This window comes from Platichthys flesus, chromosome 3 (genome assembly GCF_949316205.1).
Source record: "Platichthys flesus chromosome 3, fPlaFle2.1, whole genome shotgun sequence".
Taxonomy (NCBI): domain Eukaryota; kingdom Metazoa; phylum Chordata; class Actinopteri; order Pleuronectiformes; family Pleuronectidae; genus Platichthys; species Platichthys flesus.
In genome coordinates, this window is record NC_084947.1 from 17780045 (window position 1) to 17797226 (window position 17182).

Here is a 17182-nt window from a genome sequence, read left to right on the forward strand (position 1 = left end):
AAGTGTTGCATTACCTTGATAAGAACCAGGTGCTGGATTGAAGTAGCAAAAAAATTTAAACTATGTCAGAGGTAATGTTACAGGCACAGGCCCCGACAGATTGCTTATCGATTCATCTCTGAGGCCAAATGAGAACTGGACAAAATTAATATCTTAGTCTAAGTGAACCTTTGTGCCAATTTTGAATTTTTTTCCCTCGAGTCAATCTGAAGATAAAACTTCCTCAAGGCAAATTAGGGTTTGAGGTCAGTGACCGTGACCTTTGATCTCAAACTTCTAGTCAAGTCCTCCTAGAGTTCAAGTGAATGTTTGCAAGATGACCTTTGACCCCCGGCCACAAAATTCTAATCAGTTTGTCCTCGAGTCTGTGTATGGACATATCCGTCCTCAGGGCCCAGTCTCCAACAAGCAAACAATCAGACAAGAGCACAATGTAAACTAGATAAACTTTTTTATTTGATATTGAGATACAATAAGAAGATGGCACGAAGATTTACAGAGAGAAAAAAGGCACAAAATATCATACATTCACTACCATGTCCCCTGAATTTCAAAAAGCTGATCAGAAACATTAAAAAGCAAGCAGCTCAGAAATTACACAATCATAGATTTCATAAATTAGGATAAGACTGTAGAGTATCCATGTGAACACTTCCGCTCCCCATTTCCATCATCTTAAACAGATGGAAAACCACTGATGGAAGTTATTCTCCTTAGCCACTGGGTTCTGTATTCAGCAGACCGCAAGAATAATTAAGATAGACTTGGAAACATGGATTATATATTTTACACTCTTTGATTGCATACTGCTCCACCATCACAAACACCAACTGACTCATTTACTCCAACTAGACTGTATCACAACCAGCTCCTGTCATAATCCAACTATAGCACCACATTTCCCATCGCTAACTATGGAACGGTGAGAGGAAGTCAGTGGTCTGGGGCAACTGAGGAGCAGGAATATCAAATAGGTCCTTGCGCTGTATTGTTCACCTGAGAAGACTTTTGTTGTTTTGAAAAATGTGGCCTCAGACTGAAACTTTCCTATATTTAAAACAGTGTACAGTTGCTGAATACATGTAAACATATCAGAAATCTATTTATGCTGTTTAGTACAAGCCAATAACCCATTACGAAAGGAAATGATTGTATTCCCTCGCCAGAAAGAAGGAAATAAAAACTTATTTGAGCAAAGTAATGCTGCATCAGTGTCTTAAAACTGGATAATAGATCTATAAAAACAAACCCCAGATTACTGTTGCACAACTGGAGACACACCAGGAAAAAAAACCCACAAACAGTAAGAATGAGCCAAGGAAACCTTTTGTACTGTATACAGTTGTGTATTTAACACCAGTTATGATCAACACGGTAGGCCAGTGCCATGAGTCTGAAGCCTGAGGGGAGAAAGTGCACTATGGAGCTCAAGTTGTGTCATCAAAATGGCATATCCACTAACATGGCTGGTTTGAGGCACAGAAGTGAATCAGCCCTTTGGGGCAACAATAGTGCACACTGGCTGTTACAGCACAAACATACTGAGTTCTTCTTGCTGAAGGAATTCCATTTGCTCAGGCGCTGTGACACTTAAGAAACAAGGGAATCGCATGGCATTCCACACCCTGAAGAAATCCAGGAGTCATCACAAATCAACTTTGCTCTTGGAGCTGTGATATGATTTACTCCCATCAAGTGGCAGCTAAAAGCTACTGCTAACATTTAGTCGTTAGCTCGATTGCCTGTCAGCGATAGGGGAGGTAGCTAGAGCAACAGCTGGCAGCAGAGCTGCAAGAGGTTTGATAGGTCCGATAAATATAAAAGGTCTTGAGATTAAGGCAAGCAAGTGTGTGGTGCTGGCGAAGTGTGCACACTGGGAAGGCAATTATGAATCTGTAAACACATGAAAACAGAAGAGGTCACTTGGAGATGGTCGTCCTCGGAGAACCACGTGTGGGACAGGCCTTTTGGGAGGTGGGGGGGTGGGGGGGCACGCGACAAGCCGTGTGGTTTGATGACAAAGAGGCTGGAGGGGTGCAGCACCATCTGTGGCCGTTTTTCGGTGCCTGTTATCACAAGGGACATCAGTATGGAGGGGAATGCTGTGTTGTACATTGTGAGAGAATGTCTTCTGAATATGGAGTGTTTGTGCGCGGGGGGTTGGGGGGGGGGGGAAGAGCGTCAGCATGATCTGTAAACATTTCCAAAGTAACTTCCTTTAGCTGAACAAGCCTGCATAGATCTGCCCAGTATGAATTTTTGGGAGATCAGTCACCACAAAGGCGCCCGCACCTGCGAGTGCGTGTGAAAATTAATTCACATGTTTACCCTCATGAGCGCGATGTACGCGTGTCATATGGACGTGTATGTGGGGGGTTCTATTAAATCTGTATGGGAGTGAGAGTGAATACCTGTTCGGGCATGATTGTCAGTGCTAATAAGATGCAGTGCTTTGGGTAGAGTGGGGGGAGGATTGCAATGGGCCAAGGTGCCAAGGGTGTTAGTAATCTCTTAATGGAGGCTGTGGCAGGAAGGAACACGAGTATGACAAACAGACAGACTCATGCCAGGGAATGCAAACCACTGAACCACACTGTGTACAGTTAAAAACCAAGGAGACAAAGATCATCCAGAGAGGAATGTTTTGGAGGATAAACATCAGCAAAAAAGGAAGGGAAAAAGAAAAAAAACAAGAAAGTACAGAGGAAATTGTTGGTCCTACACCTGCCACTGTGAAATCAAACCAGTGAATCGCTTTTGTAAAAGAAAAAAACAAAAAAAACCACATCTCTACTTCAAGCAGCTCTTCTTCATCGCTCCAGAATGTTGGGTCTCGTCAATAACATGATGCTGAAACCCTGCGTTTCTCTGCCCAGGGGATCAAAATTAACCAGAGTCTTATCAGCAGGGATCATGCTGGTTTCTAGAAATCAATTCCTCAGTGGATAGATTGTCTATGATTGAGTGCAAGCCAGGGATCCGCTCTATTGATTGCAGGTAGCAGTGGCCCCTCCCCCCACAGCATGGATCAGTTAAGGTAAAAGAGGCACCGGGGGACCATTGCTGCCGTCATCATGGGTGTTTAAGATCTGTTGCCTTTTCTTTATTCTGCAGCAGTGGTTCCTCGAACTTCACCCCGTCTGCGAAGCTGTGGGGGGAAATAAAAAGAATAGAGTTAGGCTTGTGTAGGCCGAACAGGTGAGGGCAAGTTTGGTGGATGTTTGCATTCAGTGGGAATATTGAATGTTTGCTAGTAACAGTGCAAAAGGGATTCTAAATTTTACTTGCATCACAAACCATTAAATATGTTTGTATTTTTACAAGTTAAAATCTAGAGCTTTTCCTCAAAATCTTTTCCGAAGTTATCAACCGTCTCGTTTGTAATCCAGCTGGATAAAAGCATCACTTTCCCATTCTCCCATCCTGAGGCTGATGGCTTTGGAAAGTCAATTAGTGCTACGATCTGATAGGCTACACCTTAATGGAACAGTTCAAACCAACAGTGGCTCTAAACAGAGGAATAGACAGATCTGATGAAATGGCACGAGGATTCACCCTCCCACTTCCTCCCTCCCCTCTTGCTCAATCACAGCATAGATTCCTTCTCAACTACAGAATTCCATTTGTATGTTAATGAGGAGAAGGGAGCCATCTTGAAGCCCTCCCTTTACTTGCCCCTTTTCTCATGCCTCCACCTTCTTACACCAACACCACCAGGCTGGTATATGCAAACAGCCAACATGACTGCTGGTGCAACGCAGAGTTTCTCATTCACCCTCTGCCTTGTCAAGAACCTGAATGGTCAAGTTTGTGCGTGTAGGCTTTGGCTGTAATCACGCAGTTTGGCCCGAAACAGTCTCGACTGTGACCCTTCTGACCCTAAAGCCCAGAGGTTCAGGCCTTGTCTGCCTCCTCACCGCAGCCTTCTTTGATGGTAACCGCCTGTTTACTTACTCCAAGGGAAAATGGGAAACACATGCTGAATTGGGCGAGATGGGGGTGTGGGGGGTGGTCGGCCTGAAATGCTGTATGCTGGTAGTAAGCCAGGAATGTTTGAGCCAGGTTCACTTTGGCCAGTCCGGCCTGGATTCCTCACTTTTTCTCCTTGTATGGCCAAATGCTGCCAGATTAATATTTTGATTTGTTCCAAAGAGCAAACCAGTGGTCAGACATTGCAGAGGGTGACTCACAGAAATGAAAGCCTGTGATTTAAAAAGAGGAACCACTTCTCTGTCTCGTGCTCCTCTTTGGGGAGCTCTAGATGCAGGTACTAGTCTTGAGCTGGTCTTCTGAGGATTTTTCTTCAAACTGCTGGGCCCCTCTTAAAAAATAGCATGTGTGATTCTGAGAATGTTTGCCCAGATGTCTGGATATATCGAGAAGACAAGAACGTGTACACATGTACAACACACACACACACACTCACTCACTCAGGCAAACCATTTCCACTGGGTCGGCATGAGAGTGAACAATATAGTATATACGTCATACATCTCTATGATCTGGTGTTATTGATTAACTAATTCAGAGTGAGTTATGGGGTTGCATGTGAAAGCATACAATCATATGCGTGCACATAAAGACAGATTAAAAGCCCTTCACAACACCGAAGAGTAGAGAGTGCGAGCAACATAGACGTGCAGCAACACAGAAACCCCACAGGGAGCCGAGATCGGCCTTTACCAGTGACAACTTAGAGAGCAACACTCAGTTTCTACCTGGCCTAGCTACCCGTCTGCAGGCTTTGTACCTCGCACAGAGCCCTTCTTACGCATCTGGACAAAAAGAAGGGACAGGAGATCAGGGACAGAGCAACGAGGAAGCCTGTGGTGGGCAGCTAGCACCGTGCCACGTATGGTTTGGTTTCTTTTAGCTTGTTATGAATCCTAAAGTGTATTCTGAAATATAAAGATTTAAAATTTATAGAGCAAAATGTAGAAAGAGAAAACCGTTCTTATGCTTTATATTTAATGAACAAAAACTCATATTTTGCTCCCCACAGAAAGCTGAAAGTAGCAATAGATATACATTCATAAAATATTAGTATTTACTATTGGCAGTTAATATTACTATAATAGTTTATATTAAACCATAAATTCCACACATTTTAATGGTTTATGTTAAATGGACACATGAATATTCATCATATAAAATGGAAATACAAGTTTTGAAAACAGTGGCACTTTCACAATTGCTAAATTAAGACATTTTCATTAATATCTACAGTATTAATAGTATTTTCTAGATGTTTATTCAGAAAGAGGGTTTAGATTTATAAAAATTGTATACTTAAAGCAGGTTTCCTGTTTAACATCACTAGGACAACTCTGTATGATAAAAAACGTTAACATCACATTTGATCATCTGCAGTCTGTACATGTTTTGAGTTCAGAGACAGTTCCCTGCACAAAGCCCAACAAGTACAGGGTTTATTTGTAATTAAGGGTAACTTTTACTCACATCCTCCAACTCCTTCTGGGTCTCTGCCTCCATCCGCCGGATATCCTCCATAGTCAGGTCCACCCATTTATCAATCCAGCAGAAGACTTGGCGGTGAAAGTTAGTGAAAATCCTCTTCTCTTGCTGAGGGAGACAGTGAAAGACTCGGTTAGAGTTGGAAGACGTGAATAGAATCAATATCACAGGATTAATTCCGCCATTTAGAAAGATAAACACAATGCTGAAATTGAATTTAAAATGACAATAGACAATTTATTCAACGCTGAGCATTAATTACAGGCAGGTAAAAAATAAATATGAGTCATTGTGGAATTACACGTGAAACAATAATACCATCATGATAGATTCTGCAACAATACTGACTCATCGCCCTGCACTGGTATTGCTCAAAAGACCTAGAGGAGTAAGACTTCTGCAAACTGAAGCTTCCAGAATCTGAATTCATCTCATGCCCCATGATAAATAGACGTGTGAAGTGTAAACCTGTCACTTACATCATGGATTATGTTCTCCGCTTTGTTCTGCAGACCCCACCACTTGAACTTGACTGTGACCAGTTTGTAGGCACACATCTTTGGGCAGTCAGTCTGACTACCCAACTCTCTCTGTCGGGAGAAGAACAGCAGACTTAAAAACACATCACTTTTTAAAAAGCTCAGTATCAGAATGAATAACAGCAAAAACTTTCCAAGCAGAAAATAATTGTGGAAAACTGCAGCAGCAGACAGAGAATATTTTTTTGACTAAACGTGGCTGCATTCAAAGCTAAAAATCATTAATACATAATGCTTTGGGTATGGAGCTTGCTGAAATAATTATAAATATGACGATGTGCTCTGCACAGATAAAAGAACCCTAATCTACAACACACTTTCTAAATCCATCTGCTGCTTGCACTCTGCCTCCCTCTAAAGAGAAGAAAAGGAAGAGGGGGTTGGGGCAGAGCAAAGTGGATAAACTCCAGATAAAGGGACAATTTCTCTGCCTCCGCCCTGACAGCGACACCTTTCCCAACAGGCATGCCTTTGTGGCCACGGAAGGCGGATAAAACGCTGCTCGCGAAACGATAAGGGTGTCGCGGTGCAAAGCTGGTTACATTATTAACACCTAGGACCTGCTCGCCCCCAGAACACACACTCTCCCTCAGAGAACACCTGTTTAATTAATCACTTCATTCTGGCTCGGCATTCCAAGCGAAAATGCCACAGACCCGCCTCAATCACCCTCATCCCACTGCCGTTTGATGCCGCGATCATGGCGGAGAGCGAGAGAGGGGAAATGAGAAACATTTCTAAATTTGCAGTGGGTTTAGAAAAGTTGTCATCGCTAAAAGGAGAACTTCACATGAAACGGATTCTACATCAAAACATTTACGGTGACATTTCTTCTCTCCCTCTCTGTGCCCCACTCAAAGGAGAAGAAGTTTTCAGAAATACAAAGGGTACTGATATGCAAGCATGTGTGCATGCAGAGATAGACAAGAGTTGTATTGCTCTGAGAAGCTGGCAGAGATTGTGCCTCTGTTGTCACATAAAATTTTTTTTTCACCTTTTCAAAAACAGTATTTTTCCCCATGTCCACAGCGGACGGGAAAGTGATCTAATTAAAAACACAAAATAAAAAGTTGTGCTTCTTTATTCGTACTTTTTAAAAGCCGTTTGGCTGCCTTTGTTCTGTGAACATTCTTGAAGCAGAGGAAAGTTTCCCATGGTGAACTTTGAGGGCTCCACTGCCGAACAGAAAATTCTCTGTGCTGTAAAAGTGAGCAGGACCCGTTTGTGAGGCTGTGGGTTATGATGGGGTTTAGAGGGGAGGCTAAAAAAACTCCTGACAAAGTAACTCCGAATGGATGAGCTCCGTCTTATTGACTTATTACTTTTAATCAAAAGTACATCAGTCTTTATTCAGAAGTGCTGCTTGTCAAATTTAGAATCAATGTCAATACAAACTGTCCCATTTCTGTCTTCATCTTCTGTCTCACACAAAGGATGGCAGACGGAGCTCAGAATAGAATCTTTATCTGAGCTGGAGACTTAACGTTTCTATCACGTGCAATTAGAGCGAAGAAAGAGGTGATTTGTCTTCAAACTGCAGCTACAGAGCTACGGACACCACTCCAGCCTTCCACCAGCTCTGATTACAGGCACTAGTCTGTGTGAAAACCAAACTACAATCTACAAATTAATCTAAATTAAATACAAGACAAATACTGTGCAAGTTAAAGTCTGCGTGAATATGATTTTGCTTCACTACAATTTAAAACATCCCCTTTTTCGTGGAAAAACTGCCTAAGTTCAGTCAAGTTTCATAGTGACCATGACAGAAAACATGTTCCAAGTCCAGCCACAAACTCTTGATTTGATTGAGGTCTGGACTGGGACTCTGAAACTCCACAACACGAACATCAATTTGTGTTTAGGCATTTCCTGAGTAACTTTGAGTTTATTTTCAGGGTTGTTGTCTTGCTGGAAAATAAACCTCCAAAGGAGCAGTTCTCATGAAGATCGAGCAGCCTCTCTTCTTTCTTCTGCTACATTACTTTAACCTGCCATCTTCATAAACCCTCAGAGAGTCAGTGCAAAGAAGCGTCCCCACAGCGTGATGCTGCCACCAGCAGACAACAAACACACAAAGCTCAGTGTTTGGTCCCAGACCATGGAACTTTCTTCTACTGTAATTCAGAGTCTCCCACATACCTTCAGGCAATGTCATGTGTTCAAGTGTCTTTTTTGTTGTTGTGGGTTTCTTCGATAGTTGTATGCATGTTGTCTCCCGACCCTGAAGCTTCTTCAGAGGTGGCATAGGCCTTGCTGCGGGGAGGGCCTTCTGCTCGACACCGATTTATGGATGTTCCATATGCTTTCATCTTACTTTGACAAACTTTAGTTTATTCAGTACTTTAAGATACTAAAGATTAAATTACAGATAAACTGAATTTTTCAGAAAAAACTCCAGCAACCATTTTTAAATCATGAGAACCTGTACGTGATTATCCCAGATCAGACCTGGGTCTAGTGTGAATGACAGTTACCTGACACACTTTCCATTTGTATTTTTTTTAAACCATCCAAAGTGGTTCATGCCCCATCCTTACTCAACGTCTTTTTGCCGGTATTAAAACACAATCAGAGACATGATATGTTAGCTTGGTAAAAATACATGTATACTGCCTTTAAATAGTCTGGTATACAGGTTCAAGACATTGGTTGAATTGTGGGGCATTAATCTCCATTTGTGTGTGAATGTTTTGAATTGAATTTCCACACTTCACAAGTGCATTACCTTCCAGTTGGGCCCAAGAGGTCCTCTGCCCGTCTTAACTGACTTGAACTTGGTAGGATCCTCATCTGGCTTGTAGTCCTATTGTGAGAACAAATTATATAAATCAATCAATACGAAACAACACACATTACTAGTATTTAACTTTTAAACACCATTCAATACATTTCTGTATTACTGATTTACATTTATTCATGAATACTGCTGCACCATGAACAATTGGGTTCAAATAAAAAGAAAGAAAGAAAGAAAGAGTGATAGACATTTCTGTAATTTAGGTTTTTAGACAAAGCACTAAGAAAATTACATTTTTATTTCATTATAGCATTCAGTATGTCACTGAACTGGCAGCTTGGAGGCTACGACTAAGGGGCACTGATGCCACTGGCAATGTTTATTCAATTAAGGTGATAGACGAGCCAATATTTCTAAGTGAAAGTTTCTATCTATCAACACAGGTAATGCTTGTGTTGCTGTACTTTCAAGTAGGCATGTCTTTGAGTCTACTACTGCTCCAACTGCCACAGCAGTATTTATTCTATACATTCAGTACCAACAGTAATATCTTGTCAAACCCATTTTACTGAACAAACCACTTGGAAAATATTTTAAAAAGCATTTAGAAAAATACAGTGACATGACAAAGTTGACTTCATAAAGCAGCAGAGAAATAATATACAAATAAATGAAATGGCTTTCAAATTATCAACAGCTCAAGGGCCCAGCAATTTCAAATAAATCATGATGCGCCTGCAGCTAAAAGCTACTTTTCAGGGCTATCGGCCAACAGGAGGGTGCCCAACGTGTGGAGAGAGATAGAAACCCACGCTAACAAACACACACACAAACTAATTTGGCTGTTTTAATGCTGAGAGCTCCATCACTATAACAATACAGTGTGGTGCACTAATGAGGCCTGTGAATCGATGTGCCGTGGTAGACGAAAGGAGCTACTCCTCGAGTTAAAGAGTGTGTGTGAAGAGCGCAAGTGTGTTTGCGTCGTGCGAGTGTGTGTGTTTGTCTAGTTCCAGCATACGAAGCACTGTGAGCTTTAATTACACTAACAAACTCATCTGTGCTGGCGGTGTGCCTCAGGCCCTGCAGCCATGCCCGAGGCTGAGGGCTGATAGGGCCCTCAGACACAACACACTGCTCCAGAAAGGCAAACACGTCCGCCTCGTTAACTACCCACCGCATACAAACACGTACACACACACACAAACTAATGCTGCTTAGTCAAATAGCCACACATGCACACACAGCCACGGTGAAATGAGGCAATGGGATGTCAAATTACAGCAATAATGTGTAACATCTTCAAATAAGATTTCAGAGACTCCAAATTGAGTATTAAAACTCATTTATATTCTGAAATATTATTAAGGCAATTTTCCATGGTGTGTTCAATTTCTAAGATTTCTTGATACAAATTAGCTTGTATGCAACAATATTTACAAATAGAAAACAGTGAGTGATTGTTGAGCTTTGTAAATATCAAGAATTTCATAAGAACAAAAGCTTAATTTTAGGTAGTCTACAGCTTTGATACGTCATTGTGACAAGAAACATACAAATATACATGCACACATCCATACATATATGCTATTGAAGCAACATTTAATCAATGTTAATAGAAGTACGATGCTGTAGTCGGAATTGGCAGATACCAAAAATGACTGGATGAGAAGATGTGTGTGTGTGTGTGTATATATATAAAAAAAAAAAAATCAGCTTTAGATCCACTCCAATTCCACTTACAACAGCCCTAGTGGACATAAGAGAGAAGTAGAGATAGAAATGCTTGGATGCATGGGCTCAAATCTAGATAATGACCGGATTTGTTTTTCAGAGTTGAATTTGCTCACTGTACCAGCTGCCTGTTTGGCAACCATGGGGTCTACAGCATTCAGCCGCTCCCCGCCTCTGGAGATCTTTACCACCAGACATTTGTAACATTGACTCTCCATTTTTAAATCTCATTGTTTTTTGTTGTGATTTTATCTCTGCCGTGTAAAGGGACCTCGAGTGCTCTGAAAAAAGGCCTATATATAAAATGATTTATTTTTATTTAGTTATTATTGGTCTTTTGGGAAAAACAATAACTTACTCCAACAGTGGATCAACTGTGCATTCAAAACAATGAATTGAATTAATCAAATTGCTTACTTTTATGTCAAACATCTACAGATACTAGTTTCTCCATTGTGATGATCTGCAAGTTCAGAACAACACAAAATCTCTTTTGAAAAGGACGAAAGTATTTTGTCTGTGGACGTTTTTAAAGATGTACTTAAAAAGGTAAATCACGGCTGGTCAAGAACATTTAAAACATTCATGGATTTCTGGATTAGGATTGGACGTTAGCTTGGTAGTGATCAGGTTTCTCCACATGAAGGCGCCAATTTCTCTTGCACATAAAATGTGCCGATCAGATAGATTGTACTTACGGCAGCCTCCACTTTTAGATTGTCTGCGATGTCAATTGGCACGACAGTAACCTTGTCCCATGTGGCCTGGTCTAGTCCGTGCACCTTGAAAAAACAAAAACAAAAATGCAATAAGAGCATATAAACTGAAAACTGGTTGTGAGATTGATGTTTGATATTATGCAGAGGTGCTCACGTTTTCTTGAGTTCCAATGTCTGGTTTGTGCCACGTCTCGATTTTAATGAAGAAATTGTCTTTCATATACTCGTTCTAGAAGCATCACGACATGAGTAATAATGTATATCAGTGGCTTGAGCAACATTAACTTAGTTACAACTAGAATATTTTGACAATTTATGCAACACAAAGTTTATTTAAGGTTACCTACCGTCACAACTTGATCAAGGTCAGACATGAGGAGCAAAAAAAAAGGGATAAAAAACCATTAAAAATGCATACAAACCACAAAAAGAAAATAAATTCACACCAACAGAACATGCAATTAACACACGTGTGTTTAACCATGGAGAGCGGGGTGGTGTGTCCTAGTGGTTAGAGTGGTGGCTCTCCAACAAGAAGGTTCAAACCCCACTCTCTCCCATCTGCATGCCGAAGTATCCTTGGCAAGATATTGAACCCCTAAATGGCCCCTCATAAATGTTGAGTGTACTAATTGTAGGTCACTTTGTACAAAAGCGTCAGCCAAATGACATGTAATGTAAATGTAATGAGAGGACTAAAGGGTTTCAAGGATAAAGCAAGGTAAAGTGATATCGGAGGGGAACTCACTGGTTCTGCAGTAGGGGTAGGCATTCCAAGCTTTTTCATGGAATACCATGGCGCTCTCTGGAGCCAAGTACCTGATAAGCCCTGGTACCCGACTGTAGGGTGGAGGTAGAGGATGGGTAAGTGCAGGCAGAGAAAGGGGAAAAGAAGACGCATCAATACACCATTAGTGTTTCTAGAGGAAAGACTGCAAAAGAGAAGGCGAATTAACTACTTGGAATGTTTCACAACAAAGCTTAGACAACACTGCCACTACCTGGTGGCACAGTGCTATTGCATTGTGTGAGGGCAGTTATGAGGTCAAATAATAGCTTTAAAAAAGAAAGCACATACCTCTTTAAGTGGTAGATTTTATGTGTATACTGTCCTTTCTCTCCATCTTTTTCATAGGGCTCGTTCTTCAGTACCTCAATGCCCTCACCACCGCCCGTCTCATTTTTACTGGCCTCAGCCACAGAAAACAGTTGCGCCACTTGGTACTGTTTCACAAACAACATTAACATGAACAACTGTGACCAAAGAAAATACATGAAAACTGTTCAACAGTAACTTGCTTATGCTTTACATTCAATAAAGTATACTCTGTGTTCTGAAACTGGACACAGCAATAAATGACGTTTCAATCACCAAACAAGTGAGATACAAATGTTTGAATAAGCATTTTTAATACAAGCTTCAGGTGGGAGCCAGGTAGGCATCTTTTTTTATTATACTGCCCTATAAACCAAATTTAATCAAGGGCAACCTGGAGAGTGTAAAGTGGATTTCACACAGATTTCACTAATCAACAGAAGCTTAGATGTTGGCTTATGTCATCTAGCCGAACTTTGTGTTTTTCAATGTAAGAGAACACTTGGTTAGCATTTATTCAGAATGAGTTTTAAAATGCCACACAATTGGCCAAAAAAAAGAAAGAATGAACTGTGGACCAAGTGGAAATAGTTTTAAAACTAGTTTAGTGAAACTTAAATGAACAGACTACTTAATTCATAAAAAGATCTCTACATAATTGCAAGTGCCCCTCTCCTGTCACCACACATGCCATTTATGAAGAGGGCAGACTGTTGAAAAGGCTATAAAATAAACATAAATACAATAGTAATTTTATCAACATAATCATTAGGGAGATGAGAAAACAATTACTCACCTCCTCGACACTACAGGGTAAAACCACCCGGCTGCAAAAGAAAGTGAGAAGATTAGTATAATTTTATTTTATTTTGTAAGTTACACTGTTCAATATTAAACAATTCTGTTAACATCAGAATTTCTTTAACTCAGAATGAACAAGGTTAAGTGTAAACTTACACCAAAAGTAAATTCAACTATATTGTACAAAACAAAATGTATAAATTCAAATTAATCAAAATCGATCAAATCAGTCAGGACCCACCAATACCGCAGATCCATAAATAGCACATCAAATAAAACAGAAAATTCATTGCTGAACCATAAAAAGTCTCCATATCGAGAAAGGTGAAACTTCTGTATTTAAATATTCATCATGACTGTGACCTTTTAATTGTCGGTTACGGTCAACATACTAGAAATCCAAACTTCATCATAGGATTAGAAATAACCTCCTTAATGCAGAGAAAGATTTGAACTTTGAGGTAAGGCACAAGAAGCTGGTCGTGGTCACTCCCTACGACTACAGCCCAGTTCACCGTACTGCTGACTTCAGCAATAGGAGAGGAAACCAACATAAGAGCAGAGTGGAAAAGTTAGAGCTGAGAGAAGCCAGGTTTGGATACAGCCACACCATAAGGAGCAGTCAATAGAAAAGAGGCGGGAGAGGAAGAGTAGTAAAGGAAAATGTGAGAGTCATTTTGGGCTAAAAATAATACATGTCTACTCTTTTTCACACAAACACACAGAGGAAGTTCTCTCAAAAGCATAAATATAAAGCACGGCTGTGCGTGACACTGCATTTTTACCTTTTATTGCACCATTGTGCTCTAATGTGGATGGATGATGACAATAAAATGAGACGTGACAATGAGAATTAATGTTTTGTCTAGAAATAAAATGACTTCATTAACCTGAGGATGAAGAAGGTTAAGGACATGGTCGCACATGTTAAAGTTCACAACAGTTGAACTTCACAATAAGCTGAGGTATAATTTGCCGTGCCATAGGAAGCAAATGTTTTATTGGTTTCCTCGATCACAGCGATTGGAAGGGAATGGGCGGCGAAGCTTCGTCACAGTCTCACAGACATGTTTTTTTTTAAGTGACTGGGCCCTAATCTTCACAAGGAAACCCATGATGGCATACCCAAAATAAATGTATGATTATAACCGGCGCAGGCACGACTGAAGGCAAAGTTCACCAGTCCACCTGCAACTAATGAATATTAAACAACCAGGGTGAACAATGGTCTTCTCAGGTGAATCATTGCCTCAAGCAACCGACTCTGAAGAGCTTGTGAGTGAGTTGGATGTGAAGACAGACAGAGTTTGGTGGCCACAGCAGTGATATCATTAATAAAAGAAAAACTCACTGAGTGCAGTGGTGACATTAAATTATTTTCATCGTCGTGAGGGGACTTCTTGTACTACCTGTATGTATTTCAATCATCCCCAGGATTATTAAATTCAGACACAGTTGCAATATCCCCAATATATAAAATGTTGTATTTCTAGTTTATGTGAAGTTAAATCAGCGTCACAAAAGTTCTCCATTTAGGCACCCTTCTCTTTCAAAACAAACTGACAAACAGAAGAAACCTAAATGACGACACAATATATCATATCTATACCATAGGGCCATCAATGATTGAGTGCTACCTGTGGATGTATGCAATTTTTGAGGTGTTCTAGCCGTTCAAGTAAGAATTGTTTTTTGAGAACAAATCTAATTCTCTTCAAGAAATGCACACAGCATGAAGTGTGTATCATTTCATTTAGACGAGGTTTTATTGTGGATACTTCTTTATTCTTCCAATAAAGAAAGATGAGCTTCTTGGCAGTGAGAAGAAAAGAACCGTGTTGAGACATCTGCAGTTTGCTCAGCCTTTCTGTTACTCCTCTGGGGATTAGTACCGGATCAGGTTTTAACTCCCCCTCCAAACATCCCAATCCCAAAGTTCTGAAAATAAGGACATAGGGCGGAACTGTGTAATAGGGTGGATTCTGTTGAGCCACATTTATCACACTGTGCTGAGACATCCGGAAACAATCTCAGTAGTTCCATCTCTGAATGTGCAATCTATGTAAAATCTTAAATTGTATTAGACGGTGACGTGCATTGACCGAGCAGGCATGAATATATCTCAGGCTTTTATCTCAGATATCCTACAATAGTTGTTCACCAAGCTCAGCTTCCCATTCTGCCTCGATAGTGTGGGAAGTGTTCTGAGATATATTCTGCAAGGAATTCTAGAGAGACAAAATTATATTTCAGACCTGACGAAAAGTTAGAGAATGATCTAATTCATTTGGCCCTACTCTCTCAAAATCAAGGAGATGTGTCCTCACATAACTTCTGACCTGAAGATAATAAAAAGGAACTCCTGTTGTGGAAGGTCATGTTTATCTGTTGGAAAGATACAAACGCCCCCCTCCCCAAACAATCACTTAAGTGATAGTATTAATGAATGTGTAAAGGAAACACAAACGGTATGGATTTAAAAGAAATATCATATAGACTGTATAATAAAGTTCAAAATGTCAAAATCAAACCACTGAACATCCATGAGCCACAATCACACCAATTTGATCAAGTATAAATAGTGGTTTTCAATTTGAATGATTTAATTAATTATTTCCATCCCACTGAAAGAGGTAAAAGTTACTACTTGACAAATAGGAGAGAAGAAGTTTCCTGTCTGCATTCAAACGACCACCACTTAATTTACTGTTGAAGCCCAAGTTGAGGTTAGCAACCATTACCCGAAGGTACAAAGTAAGTTAACAACTTTATAAAAGTGTTAAGAGACCATTAGCTAAACACGTAGAACCATGTCTAGTTGGAAACACTCAAACTGGGGATGCTGGTTTAATGTCAACACGAGTATATTCTGATACAACATCATGACAACTAAAAGGTAAGTTAGCTAGCCTTACCTGGAAACTACCACCTCTACCAAGCCAGGAAGAGCTTGGTTTGACACACAAGCAAATCCGATGAATTTGCATTACATTAAAGTCTATTATCTCAGGTGAGACTAGCTGGCGTCAGCACGGCTTTACGGGTCGATGTGGCCGAGATAACACGAGCAGCGCTGCAGACTTCCCGTTCAACTTATGCCTTTAGGTTAGCAACGTTAGCAGAACGAGAGCTACTTCTTAGCTCTAGTCCGCTCAGGTTGAACTAAGGTGAGCGCGGTGCCCCTTCAAACTCACAACCCAGTCACAGGCCGACGCGCTGGAGAACCAGCGGCTTCACGTGTGGACGCTAGAGAACCCGTTAGAGGCGCAGACGTGTCTGTCCAAGCCGGTAGGCCACAGCTGCTCCTGGGCAAAGCCGCGCTCCCCTCGTGTGTCTGACACACTAACACACACACACACACTAAAACAAGGTGAAAAGTTTCCATCAGTTTCCAGCCACTGAAACAAACCCCCCCACCACAGTGATCAAATCGAAACCCCAGCGGGAGTCCGGACGGAGGCGGGTACAGGTTAGTGAGTTGGAAACTTACTACTCCTTGATGAGAGTCATCTTCTTCCTCTCGACACACGACTGCCGCTGCTCCGCTACCCTCAGCGCTGCTGACGTCATCAGCTCCTAAGAGCTGCGCCCGGGCCCGCCCCTATGAGCGCCGATTGGTGAGAGGGTGGAACAGGGGAACTACGCATCTGTAGCGACCAATCAGGTCCATGTATGCTTGTCAGCCAGATAGATAGATAGACAGGAAGACAGACACATATATATATATACATATAGAGAGAGAGAGAAGAAAGAGAGAGACAGACAGACAGACAGATAGATGGATAGACAGGCAGACAGATAGGTGGATATAGACACATATATATATATATATATAGATAGATGGATAGACAGACAGACAGACAGACAGGCAGACAGACAGATAGATGGATAGATACATACATACAGACAGACAGACAGATAGACGGATAAATGAATAGATAGATAGATCGATTCATAGACATCTAGCCGGCTCAGTAGAAAGATAGATAAATCTTTGGGTAAGACGATAGATTGATGGATAGGTTAAGTGGGTGAGAATGTCAGCAGGATAAACAGGTAGGTAGATATCTAAATGGGT

The 17182-nt window shown here is 41.0% G+C and overlaps 1 protein-coding gene across 2 annotated transcripts; it reads right to left on the minus strand.

Moving 5' to 3' along the window:
- Positions 1–434: 434 nt before the first annotated feature.
- On the minus strand, positions 435–16679 carry LOC133948742 (phosphatidylinositol transfer protein beta isoform-like). Of its 2 annotated transcripts, XM_062382725.1 has the most exons (12): positions 16595–16679; positions 13100–13130; positions 12286–12431; positions 11956–12047; positions 11555–11562; positions 11362–11436; positions 11187–11270; positions 8743–8820; positions 5955–6065; positions 5461–5583; positions 4719–4775; positions 435–3148 (listed from the first exon to the last, which is right to left on the minus strand). In XM_062382725.1, exons 1-11 carry the CDS (start codon positions 16672–16674, stop codon positions 4728–4730), a joined length of 876 nt encoding a protein of 291 aa, XP_062238709.1. In that variant the 5' UTR covers positions 16675–16679; the 3' UTR covers positions 435–3148; positions 4719–4727. The 2 variants fall into 2 exon arrangements, with proteins under 2 accessions (XP_062238709.1, XP_062238699.1); XM_062382715.1 differs by lacking the exon at positions 4719–4775.
- Between the last annotated feature and the right edge of the window lie 503 nt (positions 16680–17182).